Genomic DNA, 23,074 nt, shown 5'->3' with positions numbered 1-23,074 from the left:
AATATTTACAGTAACGCAAGGCAGTATGGGGCCAGCGTGAGCTTTTAGGAGTAGTTTGATAGGGAAGAACTATGCTATACTCAGTTCCTGCAAATGTGTTCAATGTTCATCCACAGAACTCAGGGTAGGGAACTGCAGAAGGCAGAACACTTGCTGTGGTTTGAGCTAAAGTCAAGTCAGTTTCTGACTTCAGCTCAGTCCATCTAAGGAACTTCATTTTCTGAGCTAAGTGTGTGTTTTTCAGACAGTTTGTCTCCAGCAGTGATCACACGGGCCCTGCGATGCAGAGAGGCCACTGCTTGTGCTTGGACCTAGAGAAACTAAGGCCACCCTGGAGCTGGTGGAAAAGGTCACACCTGCAGGGAGGGGTGGACAGGAGAGGTGACCCCAACTGACCAGCAGAGGATTCCATCCCATAGATGTCACGCTCTGTAGAAAACAGAGATCACAAGGGTCTCTCTCTCTTCTGTGATGGTCAATGTCCAGCGAGGACCTCGTCTGTCTGTTTGCCCCTGATCTGGATCCGTGTGTTCCTGAACCGAGGTCCTGAGCCCAGCTCCCTCCCAGCTTCGGACCCTTCCCCTCGTGTCTGCTCTGCAGCGTTTGTGGGGACATACAGTCATCGAGGGGCGACGTGGGGGTCCGATCTCATATGTTTGTATAGATTTTATTACTTTCTTATTATTTTCATCATTATTATTATTACTATTTCATTAAAGCTGTAGTTTTAGCATCCAGCCTACAAGTCTTTTCCTCTCATTTTCTTTTCCTGGGGGTGGGGGTAAAGGATTTGGGACCACAACTGCTCGGTTTTAGCTGCTGAAATTGGCCAGGCTGGGGCTAAAACCTTACAATGCTCTACATATAGTTCCCTCTGGTTATTTTTCTTTGCATTCTGATCAGAACTACACCTTCTTCTGCCTGGTCATTTATTCCTTGAAATACTCCAGTAAGTACTGTACTCAGGAAGTGCGGAGAAGCTCATGCATCTGTGGTGGTCTCTCTTTTCCAGAAGGCAAAAGCCCTTTCACAAAGTAACTCCTGGCAACAATAAGGTTTAACGACCCTTTCAGTTTGCTATAAAGATACTAAGGTGCATCAATAAGAGCAATGGGGTATCAATACACTTGCATATCTGCCTGTGTTTTGAAGAAGGTAACTCCCTTAGGAAGATAAAGGGATGGGAGAATACCAGAGAGAATTTCTTTGCGCTGTAGCGATGCTTTCAATGGCTCACAACACACTTGACTGGTGTCTGTGATTCCCCTTGGTACTGCAAAACAACATCTGAGAAGTAGGGAAATACATCTTGCCTTACCTCACCATTTCTTTCTCTTTGGGCAGTCCATAGATCTATTAGAATAAGCCTTTCTCCGGCTTGCAGATCCTTTGAAGCGGAAATTAGACTCATCATTTAGTCAGAATAGGAGTAGTTCTACCCCTGAGAACTCAGCTTCGGAGATTTCCAAAGCTGTCCATCAGAGCTACGGGAAGTGTCTCAGTGGATTCCAGGAACAGCAAGGTTTTCAGGACAGCTATGGTCTCCTCTGATCAAGCATGTGCTAGCCCTTCTCTGTCCTAGGGAAGAGAACGTTAACTAGCGTCTCGGAACGCCTCCAGAGAGGCTGACAGGGTAAAGAAAAGCAGAATGCAAGGGCTTCCATGCATCGCCTGAGAAGCTTCATCCCTGCAAGGGGGTGAATATAGCAATAACGCGTGGTCCAACTGACAGCTAGTGGAAGAGATCCATCTTCCATGCCAAGTCTACTCAGTTTCCTGCTCCTTAAGAAGGAGATGAGGAACAAATTATGCAAGCAGAAAGGAAATTGCAATTACTGCTTATCTTCTGCTGTACCTGTACACAGCCAGACACCTGGGAGCAGTGGGGGAAAGCAACATCCCGGCCTCTAGAACTGAAAATATTTAATTATCTGGGAATAGAAGAGTCAATACAGAGGGCATCTATGAAAGAGAGGGAAGAAAGTCACTGTTATGTTGGAAACCAAGGTTTCAAGAAGATCCTGTTCAAGACCTCCTCGCTGACTTTCCTTTCCTAGGCATTAGGCAGACGATGGAGCAGTTTTCAGTGCCTTGGTCCCTGGGAAATCAATGTATTATAAACTTTACATTCTCATGATTCAACAGATCAACAGATGCACAATTACATCAACTTCATCTTGAATTCAACACAGCATCAGCTGGACACTTATCTCTACAATTCAGCCCTTTAACATAGCTTTAATGAACGAAAATGCTTTTCTACCAGACCCTTCTTTGGGAAATGTGAAGCACAGTCAGGTTAGGGTATTGTCACCTGCCACATGCAAAGTTTTCTTGCAGGTTTCTCATGCATTTCTAAACGCTTCCTACTCTATTTAATCATTGAGCTGATAATCCAAAGATGATCCTTAACTGGCTTAAGAGCATCAAGCCTCCTGAGAGGGTTTGCATTTCCCTTTGAGCCACAAGGACTCCTCAGATACACTACTTATCCACAGCGAGTTCCATTACGTGCAGCCCAGAAAACATTAACCAGGCTCTGCTTTGTCTCAGGATGAGCTTTCTAGCACGGTGAGAAGCGCTAAGGGTGACATATTTACAGCTCATAGCCATTACAGTAAACTGTGCAGCTGTCCATTCAAAGATTTACAAGGAAACAGCTCAAATCTTTGTCCTTGAAGAACTGCGGTTCAATGCACCTTCTGATCTTCCGTGATGGAAAGGATAACATGAAATATAAACATGCACACCTTAAGGCATCGGATGTGTGAGCTGCTGCAAAGGCTTTGGTTTATTACTTCATTATTCTTTACGGGAAAACTTTCCATTTAAATCAAACATAAGACTTGCATCGACTTTTGCGTTAACTCTCCTTCCTTCCTTCCCACTTTTTCCCGCTTCCGTTGGTTCAAGGGCTTACCTGGAGGAACAGAGTCCACTTAACACTGCTGAGCCTGCTTTCAAATGACTCCTGGTACAACTGATTTGGATCATCACCATCATCTTCTTTTACCAGTTCTAGCTCCAAGTCTGGAAAAAGGTGCCCTTTCCTCCCAGAAAGATGAATAGGAGAAGCCTCATGACACTTCCTGGCCCTTTCTCGTTCCTTGTAGAGCCTTTTCCCTGGGAAGATTTGTATTATGGTGAACTGGAAGGAGAAGGAGGAGCAGAGCAACCCTGTTTGTGCTCCTTAATTTATGGAGAAAATCAGGACTTCATCCTTTGGGGAAGAGTTACTTCTGTTGTCAGGGAATGTGTTTTTCTGATGTCTTTAGCTTTCCTTTCCTATTTCCACTTACATCAATTTCTCAAGCCCCACTGAATGTTCCCTAACCTTTGTAAGTCTCCTTCCACTTATTTCTAGGACAGAAAGTGAATCGATAATAGAGCATCACTGAGGTGAACGTTACCCTCACTGCCCTCCTAGAAAATTAAATGTAGCTTTCCAAAATTGCCATCTTCTCTGACATCGTTTCCAAGTGGTTTCACTTGGTTATTCAAATGGTTATTAAAGAAGCTGCTACCTGAGGAAGAGAAAACCTTTTCAGATCAGAGCCTTCCTGTATTCCTGAATCCTACACTCAAACCGGGTTAAACAGAAGCCAGAGGGCACATCCACTTAGGGCACATCTAATCATGCAGCAGCACAGCAGAGAACTGAGAGCTGAGCTCTGGTTTACCAATAATTTCCCTTGCAGAGACTGCAGGAGAATCTTAGCTGGAGTTACAAAGCAGTTCAGTCGCCGCAGGCAGAGCGCAGCACCCCTAACTCGCTTGGACACAGCATTCGCTGCTGTTCTGCTCCTGGGGTGAAGGCCTCTGCAGCACAGACAGCCCTTGCCAACAAAATGCCAGAGGGAGCAAGGCTTTGAAGGCTGAGAAATACACAGAAGGTCAGAAATACAGGCCAGAAGGTCCCGAGCTGCACATCTACTCCTCCATATCTAGGCTTCCTTCCCTGTCACGCGTGCGGGCTTGCTACATGAGGAGCCGGATTCAGTTCTGCTGTGGGGAGTAAGAATTGAGTTACACAGCAGACACGACAGATCAAGTCCATAGCTGTGGCACCGAGCTCACTTCACCGGCCACAGCAAACCCTGACACGTAAGACTCAAGCAGGACTAGAAAATGTTTCTCTCTTCGAATATCCCACTACTTTCTTAGTTATTTGCAGTTCATGTTTGTCCAAGCTTACAGCTCTGGATGCTGCTGCGTGCATTCTCTCTCGGTCAAGGAGGGGCTTCAGCAGCAGTTCCACAGGCTGTGCGCCCACACGAAAGGCCACGTAACACACCGTACCGAATGGTAAGAACAAACAGGAGCAGTTGTGGTGGCTTTCTTTTCTGATCACTCTGAAAAGGGGCTTCAGTAAAAACTATTCTTACAGCTGTGGGAGGCAGTTCTAACAGAAAAACTGGCTGGGCGCTACGCGGCCGCTCGGAGCCGGCCTTGGTCTGTACATCTGGTTTCTGTCTGAGCAAGTGGGAGTAACCATTTTATAACAGAACTGTAGACTTCCCCCAAGGAGAATGATGCCTTCCATCGAGGACAGCACTTGCAGCATGAAAACCAGGGGACAGGGAACAAAGTGCCATTTTACATGGTTTTATTTGCAAGCACTTGGAATACAGGGTTTGGGTTATGGCAGCTTTCCAAGCTGAAGCTGGCACCAGTTCATTATAGGGCATTTCCAAATGACAGCTGATTCCTTCTCTTTCATGAAACTACACAAATAGAGCACTGAGGGCTTTCAAAAACTGCCTCACTGCTACTTTTCATAGTAGCAAAGATAGAAAGCACCAAGTCTCATCCTTTAACTCAATATGATTAACAGGCTGAGAGAGTAGGGGTTGCTCAGCCTGGAGAAGAGAAGGCTCCAGGGAGAACTTAGAGCAGCTTCCAACACTGAAAGGGGCTCCAGGAAAGCTGGGGAGGGGCTCTGAACCAAGGAGCGCAGGGATGGGACAAGGGGGAATGGCTTTAAATTGGAAGGGGGAAGATTTGGATTAGACATTAGGAAGAAATTCTTCACCGTGAGGGTGGGGAGGCCCTGGCCCAGGTTGCCCAGAGCAGTGGTGGCTGCCCCATCCCTGGAGGGGTTCCAGGCCAGGTTGGATGGGGCTTGGAGCCCCTGATCCAGTGGGAGGTGTCCCTGCCCACGGCAGGGGATGGGACTGGATGGGATTTGAGGTCCCTTCCAACCCAAATCATTCTATGATGATTAAATTAGCTGTAGGTAAAAAGAGCTAAAATCATAAATTTAAAAAAACTATGGAAGAGGAAAAGAGTAACTTAAAGTAGGAGTTTTTTTAGTTGCCTTACAGAATCCGTTTCTCACGTTCCTGGTAAACTCCAGCTCATACAAAGACCTTGAAAAATATTCTCTTCCCTGTTCTTTTGCAACAGTTCTAAGAGAGCCAGTACATTTTCCAGCCCAAATAGAAACCATCCTTGCAAAAAATTTACAGAGGATAGGGGAGCTTGCACTAGTGAAGAGCACCTGCTACCACCCTTATTTCCAGACATGAGACAGGAATACGTTCTTTGTACTGGATTGCTGCCTCAGGCTTCAATTCTTACATTAATGCTTCAGCAGAGAAGAACTGAAGGGAAAATCTCCTCTGACTAGGAGTGGAAAAATGAAGTGTGCTGCTGAGAGGTTTTACTGTCTCCAGCGGTTTGTTAGGAACACACAATCAGGGCATGACTATGACTTGTTTTATTAAGTTAAAAAGAGCTGGGAAGAGTTAAAATTACCCAGCAAGAATCTAGCCTTGATTTAAATACGCACTGACTGCATCCTATACAGACAGCTCTTCTGCCACTGGCCGTTACCTAAGGGAAAACGGATCCAAGATCTTCTCACAGTGTATTAAACTGTACAGTCTTGGATCAGCTATCAGGAAAGGAAATACAAGCCTTACTCTTGCGGTGAGGAGCTTCTGTTGGCTGCACAGAATGAAGCTGTTAACAGCAACCTCTACGGTGTGCTTCACACATTCTGTATCGAGGGCACAGAGCATGCCGAAGGTAAAGACTGAAAAATTGATGTTTGGAGAGCAGAGGAGAGGCTTGACAGGACTGGAACGGCCCGTGCCTGCAGTAGGCTGTGAAATCAGATAACACGCTGCAGCATCCCGTACCAGCTCGAACGTATGGAGGCTGGTATCGTATCCAGACACTATCGCCACTCGCTGCTCTTCCAGACATCTGTATTTCAGTCACATATGTGCAAAGAAATGACAATTACAAAGCCGACTGAGTTCTGTTCTTTCCTACCATTTAGAACCACATGTGGCAACTGTAAATATAAAATGCTGTATCCCAACAGCTATCCTGAATTTCACTTTCCCAGAGGGAAATATCAGGGCTCGAGATGTGTGTATGTGAGTAACTGACTGTCCTTACATGTTCCCACTTTCTTTAGAGGGAATGGGGGGAGCAAAAGGAAAAATCCTGGATTGTATCAGACACGGCATGGCCAGCAGGAGCAGGGAAGGGATTGTGCCCTGGACTCAAGGCTGGTGAGGCTGCACCTCAAATCCTGGGGTTTGGACCCCTCACTACATGGACATTGAGGGGCTGGAGTGCATCCAGAGAAGGGAACAGAGCTGGGGAAGGGTTTACAGCACAAGCCTTATGAGGAGCGGCTGAGGGAGCTGGGGTTGTTTAGTCTGGAGAAAAGGAGACTGAGGTGAGACCTCATCACTCTCTAAAACTACCTAAAAGGAGGTTGCAGCGAGGTGGGGGTTGCTCTCTTCTCCCTGGTAGCCAGTGACAGGACAAGGGGAAATGGCCCCCTCTCCACAAGGAGATTTATGTTGGATATTAGGAGGAATTTCTTCACCGAAAGGGTTCTCGGGCACTGGCAGAGGCTGACAGGCAGGCGGTTGGGTCCCCATCCCTGAAGGAGTTTTGAAGATGAGCAGATGTCGTACTTGGGGACACGGTCTGGTGGCAGACTTAGCAGGGCTGGATCGATGGCTGAACTAAATGATCTCAAAGGTCTTTTCCAACCAAAACCATTCTATGATTCTATTTACTACCTGCTGGCATTTCATTAAGTGGAGTTGGGGAAGGAAGCCAGCAGTGTGACGTATAAATCTGCCAAGCTGTAGCAAGTGCAGAATGCCAGCATCTCATCATATATTTAGCCCTGGACTATCACCTGGCTTTTGCTCCACTACCAAAGAATCACCCCCTACAGAGCTTATGTATGCATCAACCATTCCTCTTGATTTATAACCATACAGTCATTTGGTCTTTCCCTTTTTCAGGGCAATGAATGCTTCATCATTGGCTCTTCTTTTCCTAAGGCACAGGGGGATGAAAAGCAGCATCCTGGACTCCACACCCCTAACACACCAGTTAGGCCACAGACATTTTTCCTACCACAAAAATAATTTGCTATAAAAACCATGACTGCCATGAAAATAACATTAATGCCAATAAAATGTTCTAGTTAAACACTAACCAGCACTCGTCCTCCGAAGACGTAGCCTTTATTTCCCAGCGCAGCACAGGTATGAGCTGCTCGAGGCTGAGGCGGATCTCCACCCTGAAAAAAAACAAGATAAGTCCCTTCAGAACATATTCACGTGCCAGCCGGGCAAGTCAGCATCAGAGACTGCAAAAGTAAAGCCAATGTGCATCAATCTGCTGACAGAACCGCACCTTCAGAAGGGAATTGTTTGCAGTCATGTCCAAAACTCCACGGATATTAGAAGAAACGTGGATTTGCCAAGGACAGCTTTAATTGAGTTCTCTCAGTAGCTGGTGTTTAATATACTCCCTCTTGGTCTGATTTATCGTCAGTTTACTTAAGTGAAATGCAATTAATTTATCTTTAATTCCTAAGTATAAAATCACAGTAACACAATGTGCACATGGCCGCGCTATTTTTCCAAGTCACAAACCATCAGGAGCTGGTACAAAAACCTCTGGAAATCAGATCTTAAAATTTGGTGTTACAACCCACAGCCATCTGCCAAAATGTATTCCCTGTGTAGATTAGAAATAAAGACTGCAAAATTGGCTTTTATGTTTCACTGTTAATGTCAGGTTTTGCATTCAGTTTCGTAAGGATTTTAGAACATCCTATAAAGACTATAAAATAGCATCAAGACACTCATTAGGATGTACTGATTCTACTGGGCCCTTCAGTTCTGGGCCCCTCACCACAAGAAGGATGTTGAGACTCTGCAGCGTGTCCAGAGAAGAGCAACGAAGCTGGTGAGGGGCTGGAGAACGTCTGACGAGGAGCGGCTGAGAGAGCTGGGGTTGTTTAGCCTGGAGAAGAGGAGGCTGAGGGGAGACCTTATTGCTCTCTACAACTGCCTGAAAGGAGGTTGTGGAGAGGAGGGAGCTGGGCTCTTCTCCCAAGTGACTGAGGACAGGACAAGGGGGAATGGCCTGAAGCTCCGCCAGGGGAGGTTCAGGTTGGATATCAGAAAAAAATTCTTCACGGAAAGAGTCATCGTGCACTGGAACAGCTGCCCAGGGAGGGGGTCGAGTTACCTTCCCTGGAGGTGTTCAAGAAACCAATTGATGAAGTGCTAAGGGACATGGTTTAAGGGAGTGATAGGAATGGTTGGACTCGATGATCCACTGGGTCCTTTCCAACCTGGTGATTCTATGATTCTATGATACCGAGCGCTAATGTTAACTCACCAGGATTTCATGAATCACAGAATGGTTTGGGTTGGAAAGGACCTCAAAGCCCATCCAGTTCCACCCCCTGCCATGGGCAGGGGCACCTCCCACTGGATCAGGGGCTCCAAGCCCCATCCAACCTGGCCTTGAACCCCTCCAGGGATGGGGCAGTCACAACCAAACCATTCTGTGATTCTATGATACTAAAATACATTTACTTTGCAAAGAAGACCTAAACAAGCAATACTGTGAGTTTACTCTCTCCGCTCTTGTCTTCTTTAAGTGTGTGGAAGCTGAGTAGTGAATTGAGGGGGACCAGACTCAAGGCCATTGTTGTTCTTTCGGCCCGATACACCATCCTTGATGCTGACCTACTAGCTTTGTGAAAAGGGGGAGGCAGGAGAGAGGAAGAAATTCTCTTGTGTGGGCAGCTCTCCTTTACTTGGGACAGGTTATCCCCACTGCAGATTAATTACACACAGTCACAGTCAACCAAACAGCTTCGTATCAAGCAGTTCAGACAAAGGAGATTTGCAACCTCAGCTTGGCACCATTAAAGTCATCCATGTGTTTCTACCATGCACACCCACGGACCCTCTCTTTGTGCCGGAAGGTCACGTTAGGTGTTGGACACAGTGAATGCAGAGCCAGGCTGGTTTAATGGCTGTGCTTCGGCCATGAAACTCTTCCATTCTCAGAGCCCAGGCAAGATCTACAGGGCCACCCAGAGTGGGTGTAACCACCCCAATCCATTTCTGCAGGACCGGGGCTGCTCTGTGAGGAGCCACCAACTCACTTCCACACCCTGCTCCTCAGCAGCACCCCGGTATTCCTGATAAATAGATTTCTGCAATACTCTGGTGCCTTGTCTTTCCGGTAACAGAGCACCGACTGTAATTTTTATATTCCTAACAGTTATCTTCAAGCCTGAACACAAAGCTTTATCTCAAAACTCTCCCCTAGACACAGAATGCTGTATCATCCTCTAGTGTATCCAGTTCCAATATCTCTCTGAAGATTACCATGGTTTTTGCATCAGAACTGCATTATAGAGAGACTATCAGTCTAATAACATCCTGTGGGGAAAAGATTTCACATCAGTTATGAGCTTTCCTCATTTCAGATGCATCGAGTGTCCTCCTGTTTAATTTTACAAGCCTGAGCAATACTAAGCATATTCCAATTACTCTTCCCGACATCAGCTTCTAGAGCTGTTCAAAATGCAGTAAAATCGCAACTGTGTCAAAAGATGGGAACAAAAACACTCACTCTAATTGCTGGTTGAGACCAAGTTTGTGTGGTCGTATCAAACACATGAACGTCGTTGTGCCACCCCCAGAATATCTGTCCTTCCTAAAAAAGAAGTTAAAAAATATAAAATAAGTTTATTCTGTTTTAAAACCTTTGTGCTTATTAAGGGATACAAATCCAGGGATACAAAAAGGGAACCATCACACCAGGAAAAAAAACTAAAATACCAAATGTTATTAAAAGCAATACATGGTAATGTTTTTAATAATGATGCTCAGGTCTCGCTGCAGATCAACAGCATTCAGGAATTCATTGTTGGGTCCAGTCCTGTAAGTCAATATGTAATATTTGATGTAAGGATCCATATACCCTTGAATGCATATCTATTTCTTATTCATTCTCGTCTTTAAATACACTGATTGTCCTCTTCTTTCTATCAACTGGAAGAAACTGTTGCAGGAAACCAGTTTATCCAGGCATTTTAAAGTAACGGCCATGATTCTGGATAACAAATTAAGGATATCAACCACAAGCGTTTGTCAGACTCATGAAGCTAAAAATTTCAAGGAATTAAATTCTGAAATTTTCTGTCAGTTTCATATTTAAATTATGTCTCCAGATTTAAAATATTGCCTCTGTTCTTGCTTTGACAGCACTTCACTCTGTTGCATTCAAAGTCCAGCACGGGGTACATGAAATACACGGAACGCCTGCCACTCGCAACACACGTCTGAAATGTCAAATCTGAGTGGAAAATTCTCTTTTGCATTTCTGCTGCTGCTACAAACAACAGAAAAATCCGACAGGTTCTCATACTTCCTGAGGACAGTAAGTATGGCTGTGACCAACGGAATGAGGTTCAACCAGGCCAAGTGACGGGTCCTGCACTTGGGTCACAACAACCCTGTGCAGCTCCAGGCTTGGGGAAGCAGCTGGAAAGCTGCCTGGAGGAGAAGGACCTGCGGGTGGTGGTTGACAGTGGCTGAACATGAGCCAGCAGTGGCCCAGGTGGCCAAGAAGGCCAATGGCGTCTTGGCCTGGATCAGAAACAGTAGGACCAGGGAGGTGATTGTGCCCATGGACTCAGCACTGGTGAGGCTGCACCTCGAATCCTGGGTTCAGTTTTGGGCCTCTCACTGCAAGAAGGACATTGACATTCTGGAGCACATCCAGAGAAGAGAACGGAGCTGGGGAAGGTGCCGGAAAACATGTCTAACGAGGAGCAGCTGAGGGACTTGGGGTTGTTTATCGTGGAGAAGAGCAGGCTGAGAGGAGACCTCATCACTGTCAACAACTGCCTGAAAGGAAGTTGTAGAGAGGAGGGTGCTGGTCTCCTCTCCCAAGTCACAGGTGATGGGACGAGAAGAAATGGCCTCAAGTTGTACCAAAGCAGGTTCAGATTGGACATTAGGAAAAAATTTTTCACCGAAAGAGTCATGGGCAGAGGCTGCCCAGGGAGGTGGTGGAGCCCCCATCCTTGGAGTGTTTAGAAGATGGGGCGATGAGGTACTTAAGGATATGGTTTAGTGGCAGATAGGAATGGTTGGGCTTGATGATCTCAGAGGTCTTTTCCAACCTGGTGATTCTATGACTCTATGAAAAGATCATGTTTGACAATGGGAAGGGACAAATTGTGACGAATTCCTTACCCAAAATGCATCATGGACATCAAAGCAATCGCTCAGTTCATTGTGCTTCCTACAGCCATAGCCGCCAAAATAGATTAGCCTAAAATTACAGCAAAAAATAAGCTCAGTTAGCTGGTTTGTAAATCACATTCAAATTAATAAGCTGTACTAATTAATTTTGAATTCTAGTCTGCCTACTTTATTATTAATGATATAAACAAATTAAAAAGTTCTATATTGTACCTAATTAGACAGAAAACCTTACTGAGATGAAGGTAACAGTTACACTCCTCAACAAGCCTGACAGAAATTCGCATAAGCAAGGAAGGAGGCTCAGGATACCTCAACGTCCTTGTTCTCTATGCCTCCATCCATGAGTTTATCCCAGTTAGATTTTCAGACAGGAGTCTTGGGATGACCCTTAACAAACAAGACATACAAATGTCTGTGTTCCTGCTAGAATTCCTGCCCTTTTCCACTGAAATCCCTCTGCTCCTGCTATATTTGTTAGCGTCTCTGCACAGCAAACATCCCCAAGGTTTATCCCACAGCCTGCCTGTGACCCACAAATTCTTCTTCTAGCTGACAGAGATTCTTTTTGCTAGCACTACTGAATATCGCGTTCCAAGCACTGTTACACACCTCCCAGCCTAATATTCCACCCACGAAATGTCCATCCATAAGTAACGCTTCCTAACGCTTTGTTTAACTTCAACATTTGAGGACATTTGGTTGTTAGTGATCTCAGGAGAAGGCAATTTAGGAAGTGGCAGTATGGTGAAGGTCATTCCAGCCTGACATTCCTGGGGAAACAGAGTTACTGAGAGCATTGTGCAACACACCAAGACATCCTCATTTGCACATTCCCACCTTGAGAAACCTTATGGAACACTCCTAAAATGGTGCCCAGCTTGTCCCCAAGTACATGTGTTAAATGAAAAGGTCACACTGCGCCACCTCAAAGAGGGCATTTTCTCCATATGTGGATTATAGGATAATTAAGTTTTGAACAATCTGGTATTAACAGCTACGGAGAAGTTGTTCAAATATACGTAATTTCGTATATCTTGCATTAAAATCAGAACTACAAAACCAGTGCTGAGAGGCAAAACCCTTTCAATGTGGAGTCAGAAACAGATAAATCCCTTACATTTTAGTGTTCGCTGTATATACAGCAACTTTTATAACAAATCACTGAGACATCACTTTCTTGTGACCACATGCACCACAATATCCAGACATTTCCCAAAATAAACACATAATATGAAATAAAATATTCACTTTTAGCAAAGTATTTTTTCTAGATACACCTTTACAACACAAATTTATAGACTGACTTAGTTCTTATAAAGACTCACTGAAAACATCTTTGCAACTGTATTTGTATGTCATGTAAATCCTTGAAAATACAATTATTTGTATTTTACAGGTAATAATTTAATGCTTGCATAATGAGACAAAAAAAAACACAGCGTAATTCTTATACTGTTTTTTTCACGTGTTAAAATTAAGTAACAGATGCAGAATTATTTTAATCTAAAGCCTCAAAGCATTCCAAAAACTCCCACTAAATTTCCCACCCCTCTCCTAACGTGGGTTTATACTCACCATCACTCAGCTCACAGGTGAGAAAACTCTGGCAACAAATTGTTAAGAGAGTTGCACAAAATCACACAGCGAGTCAAGCTAAGAATTAGTTTCCTGACTCCCAAACCTGCGTACTTTTCACTTTATAGAACTTCTTCTCTGCAATTAACACATACCAAATATTCTTAATGTGTTACCTGTCCTTATACACCCAGCAGGAAAGCTTGTCACGTGGTGTAGGAGGTTGACCTTTAAAATCCGTAACTTTTTTCCACCTATAGGTTCCAGTTTCTGTTCGCAAATTAACATAATACAGCTTAAAAGAAAAAAATTACAATATTTTCAGTATAAACGACATCAAAGAATCCAGCCAAGAGAAAAACCCACCCTCACCCAGCACACACTACTGCCGTTTTAAACAAAGGAGCTGACAGTGACGTTTGCCGTCTGTAGGAACATACAGGAAAGAGCCAATACACAACAAGAACACAAAAAGTATGAGAATTAGCAGCACGTTTCATAGTATCATAGTATAGTTTGGGTTGGAAGGGACCTTAAAGATCATCTAGTTCCAACCCCGCTGCCATGGGCAGGGACACCTCCCACTGGATCAGGGGCTCCAAGCCCCATCCAACCTGGCCTGGAACCTCTCCAGAGATGGGGCAGCCACCACTGCTCTGGGCAACCTGGGCCAGGGCCTCACCATCCTCAGCATGAAGAAATTCTTCCTAATGTCCAGTCTAACTCGGCCCCTCTCCAGTTTACACCCGTTCCCCCTCGTCCTACCCCCACAAGCCTTTATGAATAGTCCCTCTCCAGCTTTCCTGGAGCCCCTTCAGGTACTGGAAGGTCACTGTAAAATCTCCTTGGAACCTTCTCTTCTCCAGGCTGAACAACCCCAACTCTCCCAGCCTGTCCTCGTATGGGAGGTGCTCCAGCCCTCCGATCATCTTTGTAGCCTCCGCTGGACCCGTTCCAACAGCTCCGTCTCCTTCTTACGTTGAGGATTCCAGAACTGGACACAGTATTCCAGATGAGGTCTCACAAGAGAGGAATAGAGAGGCAGAATCACTTCCCTCGCCCTGCTGGCCACGCTGCTTTGGAGGCAGCCCAGGACACGGTTTGCCTTCTAGACTGCGAGTGCACATTCCTGGCTCATGTTGAGCTTCTCATCACCCAGCACCCCCAAGTCCTTCTCTGCAGGGCTGCTCTCAAGCACATCATCCCCCATCATGTACTGAAAACAGGAACTGCCCTGACCCAAGTGCAGGACCTTACACTTGGCCTTTTTGAACCTCATGAGGTTCTCACAGCCCCACTTCTCCAGTCTGTCCAGGTCCCTCTGGATGACATCCCATCCTTCCGGTGTGGCAACTACACCACTCAGCTTTGTCTCATCCGCAAACTTGCCGAGGGTGCACTCAATCTCACTGTCAATATCGTTGATAAAAAAACAGCACCGGTCCCAGCATGGACCCCTGAGCGACACCACTTGTCACAGACCTCCATCTGGACTTTGAGCCACTGACCACTACCCTCTGAATATGACCATCCAACCAGTTTCTTATCCACCTTACCTTCCACCCATCAAATCCATATCTCTCCAATTTAGAGAGAAGGATGTTGCGGGGGATTGTGTCAAACGCTATACAGGAGTCTAGATAGATCACATCCGTCGGTTTACCCGTGTCCACTGCTGCAGTTACCTCATCATAGAAAGCCATCAATTTGGTCAGACAGGACTTGCCCCTGGTGAAGCCGTGCTGGCTGCCATTAATCACCTCCCTGTCCTTCACGTGCTTTAGCATAGCTTCTAGGAGGATCTGTTCCATGATCTTCCCAGGCACAGAGGTTTCCTTGCCTTCACTCAGCCAGACCACGGCAGCTACATCCCACTCCTTCCAGAGCCCACTGTAGCCTTGCAGAACACTTCTGCTGCACAAATGGCTCTCGTTTCCATTCTCATGGCAGAACGGTTGGTTATTCTGCCTAAACTAACTAGGTGAGTACAGGAAAACCAACCACACTTGTAAGCTGAGCACTAAATCAAGACCTGGCTACAGCCCCATCTCAGTTATTTTCTAGTCAGGATTGAATTCTGACTTCATTTACGCTTGATAAAAAAGCTCATTTCATCTCCTTTACTACCGCAGTCTTCAGTCGCAAGGAACACTGGTAGCTACATTTCAACTTTAATTATTATCTGACTATACAAGAAAGGTAAGCACTCTCAAAAAAGCAAAATTAGAAGTGGTATTATGAGATCAACTTCACTTATGGCTGCCAACACATTAAAAACAAAGGAAAGCAATTGGGAAAGCACTGGCAGTTCTCACAAAAATACTCAGAAGGTTCCCATAAAGGGTCTCACTCTGAAGCTACAATTCAGTGAAAAATACAGTTGGAAGAGGGATGATTACACATCAAGAGGACTTTCTTCACCATGAGGGTGGGGAGGCCCTGACCCAGGTTTTCCAGAGCAGTGGTGGCTGCCCCATCCCTGGAGGTGTTCAAGACCAGGTTGGATGGGGCTTGGAGCCCCTGATCCAGCAGGAGGTGTTGGAACTGGATGGGCTTTAAGGTCCGTTCCAACCCAAGCCATTCTGTGATTTGAAGAAAATCACAGAAAAACACATGGAACTGAACAAAACTCCAAAACCTGAAGTTTTTTCTTAGTTTAAAAATATACTTTTTCTACAAAAATAAAGCTTTTATTTAAAATTCCCATTAATTCCAATGCAGGGCGCCCCACACTGAATAGTAACTCAGCATTACCATTTATTCATTCAAACACAGCAAGTAGGAAAGAAGAGAATACGATACCCGGTTACTGTATCCTTTATCATCAAATCCACCAAAAATGTACAGCTTCCCATTAATGCTTGCCCCGCAGCTTCCCGACATGGAGGTGGGCAACTCTCCTTCCATTAAGTGCATTGTCCTGCAATTAGCACATATTTTAAGTCATATAAAGCTGCTTTCAAACATGCTAAAATTAACAAACCCAAACCAGATGTATGGATAATTGTTACATTTAAACCTAAAAAGACAGTTTTAGTGATGCTTTGGTCATAATCGACGCTAGAAATGACAGCTAAAGGATGAAGTCAGGCTCCTGAGGTAGAAGACAACTTTCAGTTGAATATTGTGCATATTCTCTGCTCTGAGGACAGGCTGAGGGAGTCGGGGTTGTTCAGCCTGGAGAAGAGAAGGCGCTGGGGAGACATTAGAGCAGCTTCTAGCACTGAAAGGGGCTCCAGGAAAGCTGGGGAGGGGCTTTTTCCAAGGGCCTGGAGTGACAGGACAAGGGGGAATGGCTTTAAATTGGAAGACGGAAGAGTTACATGAGACATTAGGAAGAAATTCTTCACGATGAGGCTGAGGAAGCCCTGACCCAGGCTGCCCAGAGCAGTGGTGGCTGCCCCATCCCTGAAGGTGTTCAAGGCCAGGCTGGATGGGGCTTGGAGCCCCTGATCCAGTGGGAGGTGTCCCTGCCCACGGCAGGGGGTGGGACTGGATGGGCTTTAAGGTCCCTTCCAATCCAACCCACTCCATGATTCTATGATTGTCTGTCACTGCTGGCTGTACAGAAGAAAAAGGTTCTCACAGCTTTGAGTTCTGACACCATAACCCAACCTCAAAGAATTGGAAGAAGCCATGAAAACGAAAAGCTAAATCACAAGCTGTGAACAAGTAACCTGTCCCTGCTCAAAACTCATTAACAACCACTCAGGGCACTGCTTCTCTTCCGGCACCAGCCCTGCTGCAGCCAACCCACCTTCCCCGTCTCTTGCTCTCTCATTCCTTCCTGATCCCGCGCTGCACAATGCACTTGGCTACGCGTGTGCAACCATTCACGCTGCAAACTGAACAAGAGTAAGAATGGATCCAGGTTAAAAATAACCATAGAAAATGAAAGGTTATTTTTAACGCAGATCACTTTCCCGATCCGGTTTCCTGTGTGACCATATAAACAGCTGAACCAGCGCAACTGATACAGGGACACCAGGGTAAAAACCATGAGAGAGGATGAGGCGGCTTGAGGCACCTCTTGCACCAAAAGAAACAGGCAGCAACCAACAGAGGAGGGAGGGAAGGAGGGAATTTCAAGTGTTTCCTGGAGCAATTTACAAGTACACATCTGTTTTTCAGTCTTTACATTAAAAGTCTGCTATTTAAACTCCAGGGAACACATCCAATAATTCACGTAACTGAAGGAAGGCAAAATTTTCACCGCAGCCAACTGCAACCTATGCAAAGATCAACTTCATCTATTAATTAAATAGAAATTATGCTACTTACCACAACCCGCTATCCATTTCATAGATCCAGAGCTCATCGTTAGGCAGATAAACCTCATTTTCTTCAATCGACTACAACCAAAAATAAATTGGCAAACGTTAAATCACTCTGACCCAAACCATTCTATGATCAATTCAATTCTACGTTATACACCATACGTTTTAAAAAATGAAATACCAAATTACACTCCTTAGCAACACAGAACAACCTCAGGGAGATAATGTACCAGAGTGTAAGTCATATCCTAGCATTTCTGCACTGATAATGACAGTTGTAGACAGGCAGCTCAATAACACTAACAGTTTACAGTTTATACTAGAGGTTCAAAGGTGTTTTTCACTTTTGGAAGCTATTAAAATGTGGTGGTAGGCGTTCCCTGATGTCACTGAGCTTTGCTAACAGCACTTTGTCTACAGCTGCCTGAAAGAAGGTTGTAGTGAGGTGGGTGTTGGTCTCTTCTCCCAAGTGCCAGGCTAGAGGATGAGACCGAATGGCCTCAAGTTGCACCAGGGGAGGTTCAGACTGAACATCAGGAAAAAATTCTTCCCCCAAAGGGTTCTCAGGACCTGGCAGAGGCTGCCCAGGGAGGTGGTGGAGTCCCCATCCCTGGAGGGGTTTAAAAGATGGGCAGATGAGGTGCTCAGGGGTTTGGTGAAGGAGTGGACTTGATGATCTTGAAGGTCTTCCTTCCTTCAGCTGCCACAGGTAACTCTTTGTTCTGTGGTTTTCAGTTACACCCTCCTCTGGGAATTTCAATCATACCAAGAGTTGTTGCCCAGTTAAAAGTATCTCCCAAAACCAAAGACAATGAGTTTTAATGTGTGAGTTTCAAATCTGGTCTGGTTTATGCTGTTACACATCTTCCTTGGCAAAACATTGAAGTCAGTCAGTGAGTGAGTGGGCCTGAGGAACTCCTTCCTTATTTTTAAAATCAGTACTTTTTTCTGACTTCCTCTTTAGTTGTTGTGAAAGAACAAAGTGTCAAATATAGAAGAGCTTAACCTATGCCATAACATGAAGGAGAAAAATAGTTCCTCTGGGGAAAACAGATCTAGGAAGTCTCCCAACACAGGCCAAGGAAGAAAGAAAAATATTTTGGGAAGTAATGATGAGGAAGAGTAATGAACAGGAGAAGGAAGCCAAACACAATGCGCTTGTAGCACTCAGGCAGAGTAACAATTACACCATTTGTTATTGTCTCAGCACTAGACAGGAATGAAAGACTGTGTGGGAATAACCAGCCAGCTTCAGTAAATACAGTTAAATACAAACCTGAAATATAATTATTAACCACTTAGTTACTGATACTGGTTACTTCATAGAATCACAGAATGGTTTGGGTTGGAAGGGACTTCAAAGCCCATCCAGTCCCACCCCCTGCCATGGGCAGGGACACCTCCCACTGGATCAGGGGCTCCAAACCCCACCCAACCTGGCCTGGAACCCCTCCAGGGATGGGGCAGCCACCACTGCTCTGGGCAACCTGGGTCAGGGCCTCACCACGCTCAGCAAAACATTTCTTCCTAAAGATGTCATCTCAATCTCCCCTCTTGCAGCTGAAAACTGTTCCCCCCCATTCAGTCCCTGCACTCCCTGATCCAGAGCCCCTCCCCAGCTTTCCTGGCACCCCTTTCAGTACTGGAAGCTGCTCTAAGGTCTCGGAGCCTTCTCTTCTCCAGGCTGAACAACCTCAACTCTCTCGGCCTGCCCTCATACGGGAAGTGCTCCAGCCCTCGGAGCATTTCCATGGCCTCCTCTAGACTCGCTCCAACAATTCCATGTCCTCCTATGCTGAGCACAGGGATGAGAGCGTAGGATTGCAAGGCAAGGGAGCAGCAGTGCAGGAGTGAAAGGGAAGTGGTGCAGGGGCAAGAGGGCAGCACAGGGATGAGAGCAAAGGAGCGCAGGGGGAGAGGAGCGCAAGGGAGAAAGGAAGGGATGCAGGGGCGAGAGGGAAGCACACACTGAGAGAAGGCAGAAGCACATGGGTGAGAGAAACACACGTTGAAAGAGGGCAGGAGCACATGGGTGAGAGGGAAGCGCATGTTGAAAGAGAGCAGAAGCACATGGGTGAGTGAGCAGCATATGTTGAGAGGGCAGAAATGCACGGGTGAGTGGGCAGCACCCACTGAGAGAGCAGAAGCATGTGGGTGAGTGAGCAGCACATACTGAGAGAGGGCAGAAGGGCATGGATGAGGGAAGCACATGCTGAGAGAGGGCAGAAGATCATGAGCGAGAGGGAAGAATCACAGAATCACCAGGTTGGAAAGGACCCACTGGATCATCGAGTCCAACCATTCCTAACACTCCCTAAACCATGTCCCTCAGCACTTCATCCACCCGTTCCTTAAACACCTCCAGGGAAGGCGACTCAACCACCTCCCTGGGCAGCTGTTCCAGTGCCCAATGACTCCTTCTGTGAAGAATTTTTTTCTGATATCCAACCTGAACCTCCCCTGGCAGAGCTTGAGGCCATTCCCCCTTGTCCTGTCCCCTGTTACTTGGGAGAAGAGCCCAGCTCCCTCCTCTCCACAACCTCCTTTCAGGTAGTTGTAGAGAGTAATAAGGTCTCCCCTCAGCCTCCTCTTCTCCAGGCTAAACACCCCCAGCACACTGAGGGGGCAGAAGTGCATGGGTGAGAGGAAAGTACATGAGAGGGCAGAAACACGGGGATGAGGGCAGCATACGCTGAGAGAGGGCAGAAGCATATGGACGAGAGGGAAGCACACGAGCGAGGGCAGAAGCGCAGGGATGAGAGTGTTAGCGTAGAGACAAACACATAACCATTCCAGGTAAGTTATATGTGGTGCTTTATTTCGAGGCCCCGGGAACCAGGGGTATTCAAACCCAAATCAGGTTCCCAGACGATCCCGGCGGTCCGCAATTTAACCCTTAAGTGTTTCGCAATCTAATGTATATTCAACAGATTACATCATTTCTTCATGCATGTGTATTTGAGGATTGTCTCATCATTTGTGTGGACACCAGCATTTCCTTATCTTCACTTGACTGCCCTTGGTATGCTTCTGGCCTTCACAAATGTAGACTGTGTTCAGATAAGGTCGTTAGTAAAAGCGTAGGCTCTGCTCGGATAAGGTTGTCAGTACATTCTTTCTAAGCACTCCCTAATATCATACTTGTGAAGGTTATATGTGGTTTGTGAGAAAACCATCACTGTCTACAGAGACAGACACAAAGTCTGCCCACACTTAACTATAAAGATCAACAAAATTAAATGCTAAACACAATATCTATCAAATGCTAAATACAATATACATAACCTATAATTCTAATCTTATTTTAATTGGGCCCTAATTCTTCAGCTAAATTAACGTTTTTCCAACAAGAGGGCAACAGCAAATGGGTGAGAGGGAAGCACATGTTGGGAGGGCAGAGGAAGCACATGGGTGAGAGGACAGCACGTGGGTGAGACGGAAGCAGACGCTGAGAGAGGGCAGAAACACATGGGTGAGAAGGAAGCACACAGGGACGGACACCCCACTCCGCCGCCCACCGCCCTTCCCGGCGCAGCCACACGCGCCACCGCCGCCATTCAAAGTCCCGCCCCCCCGGCGCGCCCGTCAGCCAATCAGAGCCCGCGCTCGCGGCCAGACCGAAGGGGGGCGCGGCCGCAGCCAATCAGCGTGCGCCCTCCGTGCCCGGCCGGGGTGGGGGCGCGCGCGGGGGCGGCGGGGGGGAGAGCCCCGTCCCCTTCACTCCCCCCCCCCTCCTCCCCGTCCCGCCCCGCTCCTCCCGCGCGGCTGCTCCAGCCCCGGCCGACACCCCAGCCCGGGTCCTCCCCCGCCACAGCGCCCTCCACCCGCCTCCCCCGCGCCTTACCACGTATCCCCCCCACACGTAGAGGCAGGTCCCGTCCACCACGGCGCAGTGCCCGCTGCGCTCCTCGGCCACGCAGAAGGGGTCCTTGGGGCCCGCCGCCATCTTGCGGGGGGGACGGAAGGAGCGGCCCGGCCGCCAAACGCCTCCGCCGGCAGAGGCTGCGGCTCGGCCGCTGGGCCCGGACGGGAAGCGAGGAGGGTCTAAAGGCTGCGGCGGCTCCGTCCGCGCTCGCTGCCCCGGGGCGGAAACAGCGGGGATGGAGGCATGGGGGGGTCGTGGGAACAGGGGGTCGTGGGATCACAGACATAGGGAATCGTGGGAATAGGGAATCGTGGAAAGAGGGAATCATGGAAAGAGGGAATCGTGGAATCATAGGCATAGGGAATTGTGGGAATAGGGCATCGTGGAATCCTGGAGATAAGGAATCGTGGGAATAGGGAATCGGGGAATCGTAGACATAAGGAATTGTGGGAATAGGGAATGACAAATATGGAATCATGGAAGTACGGAATCATGGAATCATACACATAGGGAATTGTGGAAATATAGAGAGTTGTGGAATCCTGTAGAAAGGGAATCATGGGAATAGAGAATCGTGGAATCAGACAGAGAGAATCGTGGAAATAGGGAATTGTGGGAATAGGGAATCATGGAAAGAGGGAATCATGGAAAGAGGGAATCATGGCATCATAGGCATAGGGAGTTGTGGGAATAGGGAATCGTGGAATTTTGGAGATAGGGAATCGGGGAATCGTAGGCATAAGGAATTGTGGGAATAGGGAATGACAGAAATATGGAATCATGGAAATAGGAAATCATGGAATCATAGACATAGGGAATTGTGGAAATATAGAGAGTCGTGGAATCCTGGAGATAGGGAATTGTGGGAATAGAGAATCGTGGAATCACAGACATAGGGAATCGTGGGAATAGAGAATCGTGAAAATAGGGAATCGTGGGAATAGGGAATCATGGAAAGAGGGAATCATGGAAATAGGGAATCGTGGCATCATAGGCATGGGGAATTGTGGGAATAGGGAATCGTGGAATCCTGGAGATAAGGAATCGTGGGAATAGGGAATTGTGGAAATATAGAGAATCATGGAATCAGAGAATCGTGGCAATAGGGAATCGTGGAATCATAGACATAGGGAATCGTGGGCATAGGGAATAATGGAAATATAGAAGTAGGGAGTTGTGGGAATAGGGAATCGTAGACATAGGGAATTGTGGAAACAGCATCGTGGAATCAGAAGTAGGGAATCAGAATCCTGGGATGATGGAATCATAGAACTGTACAATCATGGAATCATAGAAATATAGAATAACGTGAGCACAGAATAATGGAATCACAGAATCATGGAATCGTAGAGTCATAGAAATATGGAATCCTGGTATCGTAGAATACCAAAATAATGGAATCATAGAAATCTAGAATTATGGAATGCTGGAATAATGGAGTCGTAGAAATGTAGAATAATGGAATCACAGAATCAGAGTCCTGGGATCACAGAATCATGCAAGCATGGAATCCTGGGATAATGGAATCAGAAATGCAGAAGCATGGAATCCTGGAATCATAGTGATACAACAACTAGTTACTATAACAAAAGGGGACCAGGGCGGGGCGGGCCCTGCCGGGGGCGGGGCCAAGGCAGAAGGGGCGGAGTCGGGGGGCGTGGCCATGGTTAATCGGGGCGGGGCAGGGCAGCTGCAGTCGGGGCAGGGTCCGGGCAGCTGGGGGCGGTGGTCAGAGGGGGCGTGGCCATGGTTAATCGGGGCGGGGCAGCTCGGGGGCGGGGCCATGGTCCGGG

The 23,074-nt window shown here is 46.7% G+C and overlaps 1 protein-coding gene across 2 annotated transcripts in view; it reads right to left on the bottom strand.

Moving 5' to 3' along the window:
- Positions 1–21,735, bottom strand: part of KLHDC1 (kelch domain containing 1) — a 32,870-nt gene extending 11,135 nt beyond the window's left edge. The window contains exons 1-8 of one of the 2 annotated variants that reach the window (XM_054067611.1): positions 21,261–21,735; positions 17,421–17,491; positions 15,942–16,059; positions 13,316–13,434; positions 11,553–11,631; positions 9,922–10,005; positions 7,475–7,558; positions 2,921–3,148 (exon numbers count right to left, since the gene is read on the bottom strand). In XM_054067611.1, coding sequence (XP_053923586.1) covers positions 2,921–3,148; positions 7,475–7,558; positions 9,922–10,005; positions 11,553–11,631; positions 13,316–13,434; positions 15,942–16,059; positions 17,421–17,491; positions 21,261–21,362 — 885 coding nt within the window. In that variant the 5' untranslated portion in view covers positions 21,363–21,735. The remainder of the gene's footprint in view (positions 1–2,920; positions 3,149–7,474; positions 7,559–9,921; positions 10,006–11,552; positions 11,632–13,315; positions 13,435–15,941; positions 16,060–17,420; positions 17,492–21,260) is intronic. The other variant, XM_054067612.1, reaches the window with a different exon arrangement.
- Between the last annotated feature and the right edge of the window lie 1,339 nt (positions 21,736–23,074).

This window comes from Cuculus canorus, chromosome 5 (assembly GCF_017976375.1).
Source record: "Cuculus canorus isolate bCucCan1 chromosome 5, bCucCan1.pri, whole genome shotgun sequence".
Lineage (NCBI taxonomy): Eukaryota > Metazoa > Chordata > Aves > Cuculiformes > Cuculidae > Cuculus > Cuculus canorus.
The sequence above is the reverse complement of the archived record's forward strand: the minus strand, read 5'-3'. Positions and strand labels throughout refer to the sequence as shown.